Source organism: Misgurnus anguillicaudatus, chromosome 11 (assembly GCF_027580225.2).
Source record: "Misgurnus anguillicaudatus chromosome 11, ASM2758022v2, whole genome shotgun sequence".
NCBI lineage: Eukaryota > Metazoa > Chordata > Actinopteri > Cypriniformes > Cobitidae > Misgurnus > Misgurnus anguillicaudatus.
In genome coordinates this window covers 4,854,027-4,865,646 of record NC_073347.2, presented here as the reverse complement: position 1 = coordinate 4,865,646, position 11,620 = coordinate 4,854,027, and the positions used below count along the sequence as shown (strand labels likewise).

The 11,620-nt window shown below is 37.0% G+C and overlaps 1 protein-coding gene across 5 annotated transcripts; it reads right to left on the bottom strand.

The window, feature by feature from the left end:
• Positions 1-627: 627 nt before the first annotated feature.
• LOC129416367 (uncharacterized) lies at positions 628-11,553 on the bottom strand. 5 transcript variants are annotated; one of them, XR_012372017.1, is made up of 10 exons: positions 6,493-6,878; positions 6,075-6,321; positions 5,801-5,907; positions 5,632-5,712; positions 4,993-5,173; positions 4,769-4,856; positions 4,571-4,630; positions 1,957-2,138; positions 1,732-1,844; positions 628-1,609 (listed from the first exon to the last, which is right to left on the bottom strand). XR_012372017.1 is itself a non-coding variant. In XM_073872906.1 (10 exons), exons 5-10 carry the CDS (start codon positions 6,192-6,194, stop codon positions 4,232-4,234), a joined length of 606 nt encoding a protein of 201 aa, XP_073729007.1. In that variant the 5' UTR covers positions 6,195-6,321; positions 7,838-7,938; positions 8,595-8,723; positions 11,050-11,124; positions 11,368-11,553; the 3' UTR covers positions 4,022-4,231. The 5 variants fall into 5 exon arrangements, 3 of the variants coding, with proteins under 3 accessions (XP_073729007.1, XP_073729006.1, XP_073729005.1); XR_012372018.1 differs by lacking the exon at positions 5,632-5,712 and having other exon boundaries at positions 6,075-6,108; positions 6,184-6,321; positions 6,493-6,874; XM_073872906.1 differs by lacking the exons at positions 628-1,609; positions 1,732-1,844; positions 1,957-2,138; positions 4,769-4,856; positions 6,493-6,878 and adding exons at positions 4,022-4,392; positions 7,838-7,938; positions 8,595-8,723; positions 11,050-11,124; positions 11,368-11,553 and having other exon boundaries at positions 5,801-5,912; positions 6,184-6,321.
• Positions 11,554-11,620: the final 67 nt, after the last annotated feature.

Sequence of the window (11,620 nt, the reverse complement as noted above, 5' to 3'; positions counted from 1 at the left end):
AACAATTGGGCCCATGATGCTTGCACCTCAGGCCAGGCAATTTATGTGTGTCAGAATTGTGATTCTGGAGATGAGTCCTATTAGTCATACAGGGCATGTGTTTTGTTCAGAGGTTAAACATGTTAAGTTAAGCAAGTTATCTGCAGCGTTCCATTCAGTTATCTGGTTTTATGTGAAAGCCATAGAACATTTGAACCAAAGTTCAAAGTAAAGTGGTCTTGCCACTTAATTGAAATGTGCATTATTTGGATTGAAATAATTGTTTTTCCAGATTCTCCAGGCACGGATGTTTATATTTCCAGTTTGGTTTGAGTTTAAAAATTAAAATCAATATTCACAATTAAGTAGTTGTGTTCTTATTTTTAGATAATCTAGTGTGACAACTTACCCGCCCTAGTGTGACAACTTACCCTCCGATGGGGCAAATTGTCACAAGTGCACAGTCACTATTCAACAGTCTACAACTCTGTAATGAGATAAGATATAAAGATGTTATGAATACAACATATGTGCCCAAGACTTCCTTCTTTCATTTGGTATGAGATTTATACCATTTTGATGTATGGTGCTCAGTAAATGTTAGACAGTGTGAAAAGTGTGACAACATACCCCGCTCTCCCCTAAGGCGAACATTATATTACACCACCATAAAGGTTTCTATGATATGCTGCAACATATACTAACCATTTTACATCTTTCTTTTTACAGAATACAATATCAGACTAAAAATTAACAAAAAATCTGTAGTGCTAGTTATCATATTTATCCACATTTTCATCATTATCACTCTTATCATTGTATACCAGTGTCTGTATGCTTGGCATGGGGAGGGCCTGACACAAGTGGGGGTTGTCTGTGGGTGAAACATCACAATGGCTTGATGTAGTTTTCTTTCCAGGTGTTGGACGTGTTGAATGAGAGCAGCTTTTGCACCAGGCTGCTCAGTGTCTTTGATGTTAGAGCACAAATGTTAGAGGCCTGCTGCTGATGGGGTGTTCAGTTAGGGGCCGGTCACACCAAAAGCGCTTTAAACGCTTGCAAACGCAAGGCGCGAAAAAAAGAGCAGTGCGACGCGGCTTTTCATATTGCTAAGCAACCACCTAGTCAGCTGTCTTGTCAATCAAATATTGAAGCGTGAGCGCTCTTTTGCTGTTAACTGTCATATTAACAGAAACTTTAAAAAGATGACGCTTGCTCTGACCTTGTTTGGGGGTGAGAGGTGCAGAAACATGCAGGAGAGAGTGAGCGAGTGGAGTCCGGTTCTTCAAAGCAACTGTAAACTTCACTCACCACAACGTAAGGCCCGCCTCTCCCCTCATTCGATTGGACAATGGAAAGACCCGAATGACGTCAGCGCTTCTCCGCTCTCAGCGCTCCTTCAAAAACGCAAGGCGCTCGGCGCGCATAAACAGCGCGCAAACGCGCCCTGCCCATAGAATATCATTCAAAAAAGGCGCCTGCAACAGCCATAAACGCTTTTGGTGTGACTGGCCGCTTAGACTTCTCATTTCCTGGTAAAGCATGCACTTTTCCTCAGCTGCCCGAGTCTTCATATGTAAGGCATCAATCCCTCGCCTTTTAGACTCCTCGAAACATCATCTTCTTCAATCTAGAAGACAAAAGAAAACTAAATGCTATGTTATGTTACCAGGTGGTTTCTAATATGATTTGCAGGTAGTAAGTTTGTCAGATGGTTACTAGAGTGACTGCTGTGTGGTTAACTATACTTACAGTGTCATTAAAGCAGAAGTAGACATGCCAAGAGGGATCACATGATTCCTGAAAATCAATTGGCTACCTGCTTGGAGAGTCTAATGGCATTGCCCTGCCCATCTGAAGCAAAGCTAGGAAACACACATGCAAAAAAATTAAATGTATTAGTTTGTATTATAGTCCTTTTTAAGTTCAAACCTATAATGTCATATTGTATCTACTTATCCACTTATAGCACTATACCTGGATATATTCTTCTCAGGTGGAGGACGACTGCTCTCTCCCTTGATACAGTTCTAGCCTTGCAGTTGGACTCTGAGCTCACGGTCCACATCTTTAAGGGTAGACTGGAAGTTTGAATCAGACTCTTGCCATCTTCTCCCGATACGGTATTTTTTCCTCAATGTTCAGCAGAGTCCTCAATTCTACAATTGTTAGCAAATAATTAGTATTAAACGTTATGTACACACTTGATCAGAGAACAGTAACAGACAGATTATTGTTTCACCCTTTTTGTGTGACTCACAAGTCCCATATCCAGTGTTGGGAAAGTTCACTTTCTACATGAACTAGTTCAGTTCACAGTTCACAAATTTTAAAATGAACTAGTTCAGTTCATAGTTCATATTTCCAAATTTTGAAATAGTTCACAGTTCCAAAAATGAACTAATTTATTGTTCTTTTTCCCCATATTTTTTTTTTTTAAATATTGCCATTATAGCCCATATAGAACCACAGACAGGAATTATTTTATCAGTTTTAACACTGAAGCTAAATGCATCAGATTTCATCTTCATATCCAACTTTAAAGGAGCATTTCACCCGTGGAAACATTAATCTTTATTAAAAGTGGATCATATTTGTAGTCGAAATGTAACATAAATTTAGAATTTGACCAAGAAAAGGAGTGTTTGTAGTCTCACACGCTCTATAAAGATAAAGGACTTCCTTCTTTCAATGATGCAAAATGATGATTTTTACATCATTGAAAGAAGGAAGTGCAACACTGAAATCCACATTTCTCCTGTCTCAGGTGAAACAGAGGGAATGATGCACGACTATTCAAAAATATGACTGGGTTTCTAACTATACAAAGCTTAATGCAAATGGGTGAAGTGTCCCTTTAAACCCTTATCCAACCAGGGTTTACGAGCATTGACTGTCTTTTAATTTTGTATTTGCTTGCACATACCTTGAAAGGCTAGCCGGGTGCTTCAAGGGGGTTTTCCGGGCGAGAAACGCTGCGAGGCGTTGCGTGTATGACAACTCGCAGGTATTGCACACGCCGCACGTGCACGTTAAATAGCGTGAGCTTATTCAAAGTCTATTTCAAGATCCAGAATATGCGTAAGCAGCCTTTGTTAATCGTTAACGATTTAGGACAAATATGATGTTATTTAATGTTAAACTATGCGAGTGGCGCGGCAGGGATTTGGATAGCAGCGTCCAGTCAGTGACAGTGTTGTTTTGATGACGTATGCAGCCTGGTGGCAGTGTTGCCAGATTGGGTGTTTTTTCCGCTACACATTAAGGCCTGTTTACAGTGTGTTTTAGACGAGTTTTCGCCTGGAAGACTCTATAGAAATCTGGCACCCTACTGAATGACGTTAAAGTGAGAGAACGTGCCGTTCACAAGCCCCAGAATGAACGAGTTCACCTTGCGTTCATCAGGCAGTAATACAGTACGTTCAGTTCACGTTCGCCCAAAATATGAACTAGTTCAATGAACTCGTTCAGGCACAACACTGCCCATATCTACAGATTACAAAAAGTACAGCACAAAAGTTAAGTAGCTAGCAAGCAGAAAGCATTTCCGTGGTACACCTGACCAAACATACGTTACAAGTAAAGCCTTGGTGGTAATAGATTACTAATTACACCACATGAAGATTTGCAATAATGCTGCAATATTTTAATTTATAACCACTGGTGACAGTTTCCTTCAAAACTATGCCATTAATATAATCACACGTTAAAGCACATCAGCAACACCGCTTTTCATAATTTTACTACAGGGCTATTCAGATCTTACCCTGGAGGGCCAGAGCACTGCATAGTTAAGCTCCAACCCTGATCAAACACACCTGAGCAAACTAATCAAGGTTTTCATGATCACTAGAAAAATCACAGGTGTTTAATGGTACATAAACTCTGTAGTGCTCCAGCCCTCCAGGGTAAGATTTGAATAGCCCTGTTTTACTATGTTCTTACCTCAACTTAGACGAATTGATACATACCTCTTTTTTCAATGCGTGCACGTGTCTTTGTACAGCATCTTGTGAATGTATAAGCTTTTACCCTAGCCCCAATAATTCATATGGCTCCAAACAGGGGTGAATTTAGAAGCCACCAAACACTTCCAGGTATTTACACGAGTAAGTATAGTGGCACAAAATAAAACTTTTGTTTGGAGCCATAGGAATGAATGGGGCTAGGCTAAATGCCAACACATTCACGAAGTGCTTAACAAAGACTAAAAGTGCATGCATTGAATAAAGACAGGTATGTATTAATTCATCTAAGTTGAGCTAAGAACATAGTAAAATATTGAAAAACAGTGGTGTTTTCCTTTAAAGACGTCTGTAATTACCAAAGTCTTACATAAAAACATTAAACTCTTGAACTTGTAGAACTGAATCAGTCTGATGATGTAGTCCCTTTTCCATCTACAGACAGTGTCTGAAGAAAAGACGACATTACTACCACTCTAATAAAGTCAGTAATTTCATGTTACTTCTTAACATGATTATATTTTATTACTGTACACGGAAAGGTAAGAATTACATTTGCAATATTCTTTGTTAATAGTATTCATGACATTCTTACAGTATTTAAGACTTTAACTTCAGTTCCTTACTTATTGGTTTCTGTTGGGCTAGCTTTTTCCATCTCTCCATGTCTCCTTCAGAAATCAACACTATACAACAACAACAATAACAGAAAACAAGACACACATCAATCCTAAATACTCTTGTGCAAAATGCACTTATAAATGGAATGTAATATTCTCTCATCTACAACTAATTGTTACCTGCTTCTTATGTGCATTGTTTACCTGATGCCTCTCTGATGACATGAGATATCTTTTTGAGCAAGAATCAATATTTTCTCTGCTTTGTCTACTCTTTGCAGGAGCTGCACCTCTGAAAAGACAGTTTAATCTACTTATAGTATGCTTACCATTTTGTGTGTGATCGGCTTCACTCCAGAAAATATAAAATGTATAAACAGTGAACCACCAGCACAGAATTTTGAAAGGTTATACAGCAGTAGACACACCTAGGTCAGTTGATTTCCTCCGTCCATAATGCAAAAGGGCATCAGTCAGTAGGTCAAGGCGATGAGATGGAGTCATCTCCTTTGTGACTCTGGCAAATCTTTGGAGGAAAGACCACAGCCTTTCCATTCCTTCCCCGTCTGTGAGCCCAAACCCATCAAGCCATCTGGTACTGTACTTGATCTATGATTAAAGCAAAGTGGTAAAATATCACATACTGTACACAAAGCATGACCATACTGCTTATAGTGATCTTATGTTATTTTATCTTTTAATTTGTAAAAATAGCAAAGCTGTTCTTTTTATTACTTTATATTATTGTAATTATTATACAAATTAGGTAATCTGAATAAAAAGAAACAAAGGAAACCAATTTGGTTATAACAATCCTCTGCTTATAGTGATTAGATTGACCCAGACAGATTTGAGATAAACGGTTTCCACTGGATTGTCTTACACATTGCATCTCTGAAACAAGTTTAGACAAATGTCAGGTTGGAAAAATGTTAGATTAAAGATTATTTTAGGCATTTCTGGCTAATTTCAGCTTTGCAGTGCATAGACAGGAAAAATTGAGGCCAAACGGGGAGTGAATGATGTGTGTTATATGTCCTGATATCCCTATAAAGTCAATGAATTACCTTGCAGGGCAATTTGTGTCCATAAACATGAAATGCTGGTACGGCCAAGGCAATGTTGTGTGATATGCCCTCACCTGATTTCTGATTGAACATAGTATGACATAAATAAGTTAAAGGTCTTTTCTTAAAAACAATAATTCAGTTTTACACAGAAAAAAAGGGTACTTACCTGCAAATGTGAGGCAATAACACAGGCAATGTAACAGACTACTCGCAGGTGTATGTTCTTTTCCTCACATCTTTGAAGTAGCGCATCGATGACATACAGGGGATAGGCTAATTTATTTCAACACAAAAATGTGAATGATAAAATACTTTATACCGAGGAAAAGTGAAAAATAATTATACAATCTCCAGCATCACATTCAATACCTAAATACTCAAATCTAAATTGATCTATGCCCAGCCCATATATATATAAACATAAACTTTGTTAGATTTACCATGTTAATAACTGTGGAAATGCATCATCACAATCTGTGAAAAAAGACCATTATAATACAAAAAGTTTTTCAATTGGTAAATGCATGTGTACACATAAATGCCTCTTACAACAGCCTCATAAAGTCTCTGCATGACTGGTACTGAATGATGCCTCTGAACGTTGACGTTTTTTGTGGAGCGATGCTGGCCTCTCTGCGTTGTAATAAAGAGCATTGGAGAGAAGCCCAGTAATTCCATCTTATGAAGCTGAGAAGAGAGAACAAAATGTTTTAAACAAGAGTACACAGTCAAATGAAAAACTATGCTCTTATCCACTATCTACTCAAATAAATATTTGGGTTTTTTTTACTGAACTGAATTGTACTTGTAATAATTATAATAAATAAAAAATATATATATTTTATAAATGAAACTTACAAGCAAGTCCACACAGTTCATAATTTTGCCCACTGATCATCAAATTTTACTTTTGGGGCTTCCAAGTTTTTTCTTTTGTATAATCTTTACTCCACAGTATTTGCAGGTAGGGGTGGGCGGAATGACCAAAAATCTATTTCACGGAATGAGTTATTTTATTTCATGGAACGGAATATTTCACGGTATAAATGTTTTTCAGTTTATATTGTTTTTTGATGATAAAAATTTATTTACACCACTCACTATAGCTTTTAACTAAATGCTCACCACAGTTTTTAAAATATGAGCAATTTAAAGTTAATAATGTTAAAGTGAAAATGCCCAGAAGATAACAACAGATAAGTCTTGATTAAATAGAATCTTGTTTTTAATTGAGTTATTAATTTTATAGACTATTGAAGCTATAGTATGGCAGGCTTCATTGTATTTTGTATTTATGCATATATTACATTAAACATATGCAATATGTAAAATGAACATGTATAAATATATGCAAAAACCTACAGACAGGATAAATACTATACCTGTGTATGAGAGAGGAAGCTCTGGATGTTATGGGTGTGACATGTGCTGTGATGTGATGATCATGGAGTTTGTTTTGGGGTTTTGACACCCTTTGCTTTCTATTGGACCTTGACATTTGCATCTTTTTCTCGTCTTTCCGATCAAATATGTTTGTAAGCAAATGGCGCGTCAAACTACATCGCTCCAGCAGCGCACGTGTCACTGATATAAACGGGAGTTTTGTCTTAGCTTGCTTAAAGTTCAGAAAACTTTACAACTATTAGCATTCGAGTTCGAGAAGAACTCTTTATTTGGCGTCGCAGCTCCTTGTGCTTGCCTAGAGACCTCTGCACGCGAGAGACTGGCCGGCTGCTGCATGACCCGCGGTGGATTCACTGGCACTTATTATAAAAATTACACAAATAACTCGTTCATTTTTAATAAGTGAACTATTTTACATTGCTCCGTCACACTCAGTCTAACATGCTGGAGGGCAGAGTTAGCCACGCCCACTTATTTGCATTCCGCGGAATTGAAAAATCTGTTACGTCAGACATTTTATTCCGCGGTAACGGAATATACCGTCATGCCGCCCAGCCCTATTTGCAGGTTTTGGAGGCACTGCCAATTTCTTTGTAGCAAGCACTATAGCGTGTTCTGGATCCAGGTGCCATGTGTGTGTCAGTAAGGTGAGTGAGTGAGTGAGTGAGTTGGAAAGTGAGTGAGTGAGTGAGTGAGTGAGTGAGTGAGTGAGTGAGTGAGTGAGTGAGTGAGTGAGTTGGAGAGTGAGTGAGTGAGAGAGTGAGTGAGTGAGTGAGTGAGTTGGAGAGTGAGTGCGTGCCTGAGTAGGAGAGCTTTTGCAGGTGATGGCTCTTAAAAGAGATGTTGGTTTAAATGTTGTGGAGCGTGTAGATGGAGGAGTATGAGATGTATGTGAAGAAACTGCAAGACAAAAAATTGTGAATTACAAACTTTGGATATTTTTTTAATTCTTTATTTACTAAACATTGTATGTGTATAACTATTTACAACAAACCCCAAGATCCGCCCACTATCATAAGAATAATAAGATAAATAAATAAATAAATAAATAAATAAAACGGCAATAGATTAAAACTGACCAAAAAAGAAGGATCTGAATGTCTAAAGATTTCTGAATTGTACATCAAATGTATTAAAAGCATGGTGTTGTTGTTGTTACTGTTTTTTACTATGTATAAAAAGGCTGAACTAGTGTGGTAAAAGCATAAGGTTTGCTGTTACTGTACTACAAAATACCACAGTAGAAGTAAACTAACTCTGCGGTAGAAACAAGGTATGATTTGTGTACTATAAACACAAAATATCACAGTAGAAGAACATTGGTAGTTAATTCCAAAAATATGAATATAATAAAATAATCGAGGATCTGTCACGTTATGTTAATGGTGACTAACATAACGTGACTTTTAATCACGCGCTAATCACTATTTTGAACAAAAATAATGTAATATAGATGACCAATACAATCCAGACAACATTTAGAAGCCGATCTGGATTAATAAAAAACATATAATGAATTTAATATAGATCAAACAGAAATTTAATGGTATACTCACAAAGATGCGGCGACTGGCGAGGTTTGTAAATAAACATCGCGATGATGTGCGAACGAGATTTGGGTCACGGCAGGGGCGTAGCCACGGGTGTGCGGGAGCCACCCATGGGAGCCACCCACAGTGGCACACCTAAAATGGATGCAGAATATTTATTTATAGTTTCAATAAAAACATGTTTACTAAACCTGGGCTGTTGTTGTTTACTTAGAATATATATATTTTTAAAATCAACCATTTCACGCGTAAGTTAAAAATATTTAACTTTAGATATCCGACCCCTTGTGTCCATGGCGACGAGTCATATTAGGTTAAAGGGATACTTCACCGATTTAGCATTCAGCTTTGTATCTGTAGAAACCCGGCAGTATTACTGAATGACCATGTTTCCCTCCCTCATTTCCCCCTGAGAGGAGAGATATCTGCATTTTGGTTCTGCAAAAAAGTCCTCCGATGATGCAAAAATCGTCATATTACATCATCGGAGGACTTTTTTGCAGAACCAAAATGCAGATATTTCTCCTCTCAGGGGGAAATGAGGGAGGGAAACATGGTCATTCAGTAATACTGCCGGGTTTCTACAGATACAAAGCTGAATGCTAAATCGGTGAAGTATCCCTTTAAGGACCAACGTAATAGCAATGCTTATATGTTGGCATGTAACGTAATTGCGATTTGCAAAATAGTTTCCTCAGAACGTATTTCATGTGCTACAGGGTTGCAAAATGTATATTCATATCTATATTAATTACCATCAACGAGTCTTTGATAAAAAATAATTTCCCACCCAGCATGCATCAAGTCTATAATAAAAGCACTTACCTACATGATCAGAAAACGCTTAAAATGCTTACTCTCACGCGCCGTGGAGCGTTGTTAAAATCACCTCTGAATGTTGTTTTACCTGTAGCTGAATGCGGTTTTAATAAAAAGCTTGTTCGACTTCATGCGGCGCCGTAAGAACCTTCAGCCGGATGACGTCAAAGTACCGCGAGAGCGATTTAAAGGAGATTTCTCCGTATGAGTTCGCAAATCGCTCTCGCGGTACTTTGCCGTCATCCGGCTGAAGGTTCTTACGGCGCCGCATGAAGTCAAACAAGCCTACTGTCTTTAAAAGACGTCATGTGACGAGCCCTGGCAGTGTCCATAGCAACCAAAACGTATCAGTTTCACATTATTCTGGCGAGATCTGAAAAATCTGCGTAAAATCGAGCAAGCGATGATTATGTAAAGTCACTGAGTGAATATTATGAAAATAAAATATATATTTCTCGCTAGAAATGTAATCAAAACATGTTTTTTGTTCTCACGGCCGGTAGCTTGAAAGTCACGTGACTTGGACGAAAAAAAAAACGTAAGAGTCATACAATTCAAGGGCCATTAAAAGAGTAGGCGAAAAAAAATGTAACAGTCATACAATTCTAGGGCCATTATTGTAACCCCTCTACGTTTTGCAGATTGGACCAACGTAGTCAGGGTACGTTTTTACATGAGACTTGGTTACATAGGGACATTTTGTGCCATTCTGATTTTTACTTTTAAACCATTTTGACTGTGATGATTGAATAGAGAATGTCTGTGATGATCATCTAAAATTGGCAGAGGTCACTCATTTTTGATACGTTTTTGATTTCAGTTTTTCAAATTAGCTTAAAATGGTTAAAACACATGTGATTCTAGGGCCAAAAAATGCCCCATTGAAAACCATTATAATTACCATTTTGACCCCCCATTTATTTTAACATAAACTAATGCATATCTTTATGTCAAGATAAATATTTTGAACTACTGGCCTTTTTATACTTGTCCACCAGGTGGCGCTACTTTTTACCATTCCATCCATGCATCAGATTTCATTTTTTTCTGCGGGTGCATTGCTACTGTAAAGATAAGCATTTGATGTGAAAAATGGCGTGTGTTTAAAAAAAAATGTCTGAGGGGTAAGAGGGTATAAAATCTGCCCTGCTCAAAAAATATCAATGCATCAAAATCTATGTTGCTACCAATCTTTGACCCATCATAATAATAATCAAATGGTAGTTTAAAATTATATATATATTTTTTAAATATTTAGTGTTTTATTTTTATGTTAAGAAAAATGGGTTAATGTAAACAAACTGGCATATAAATTAATAGCTACCATTAATATTTGATGTGTATGTTGCAGGCAGAAGTATTCTTAAAATATTGTCTTGTTTAAAGTGGAAAAAATATTGATGCATAATTTTTTACATTTAAGCAGAATTCATAAATGCCCGAGGGAATAAAACACAAGTAGCAAATAGTTAAATCAGTTAACCTTGAGTATCTATTAATTAAATGAAAACAAAGAAATTATTAAAATAACTTGTGTTTTAAGGTATTAAATACAGTTATGATCACAAACTGATACTGTAGGCATCATGTTACATATATAGGTACATTGTTAATATGTAGTCGTCTAAAAGTAAAATCCTACCATGATAAGGAGAGAGATGGTCTTGAATTCTGCTGTAGTTTTCCATCAGTTCTCTGTCAGGATCTGATGAAGACACTAAAAATAAGAGGAAATTAAAAGATTTGAATCTTAAAACCCACACATATAATGTGCAAAATAACTTGGAGAAAATATCAAATAAAAGGTCATGCTCTCTATTTTTAATAAACATAGTACATGTAAAATAAAACACATTTCTCTCGAGGTGCTCAAACCACTTTTGGTGTCCATGCATGTACACATACTAGACGTCTGTTTGTTAGTATGTTCAGGATGTTGTTCATGAGTAACAGTACTTACAATTCATCCTAAGAGTGCTCAGTTTTCCAAGAAGAAATCAAACCCAGGCGGACAAAACCAGCAGGAAATGTTTAGTCCTATCAGACAGATTGACTCCATTATGACCTGAAGATGATGACCTGAAGATGACTTCATGATTTTAGTGATATTTTGTTAAATATCTATATGATGATATAACCGCACTTATGTTAAAATGTAATTAGAAATTATGCAAAACCACATGTGTTAATATGGAAGCCCATTTCCGCCACAT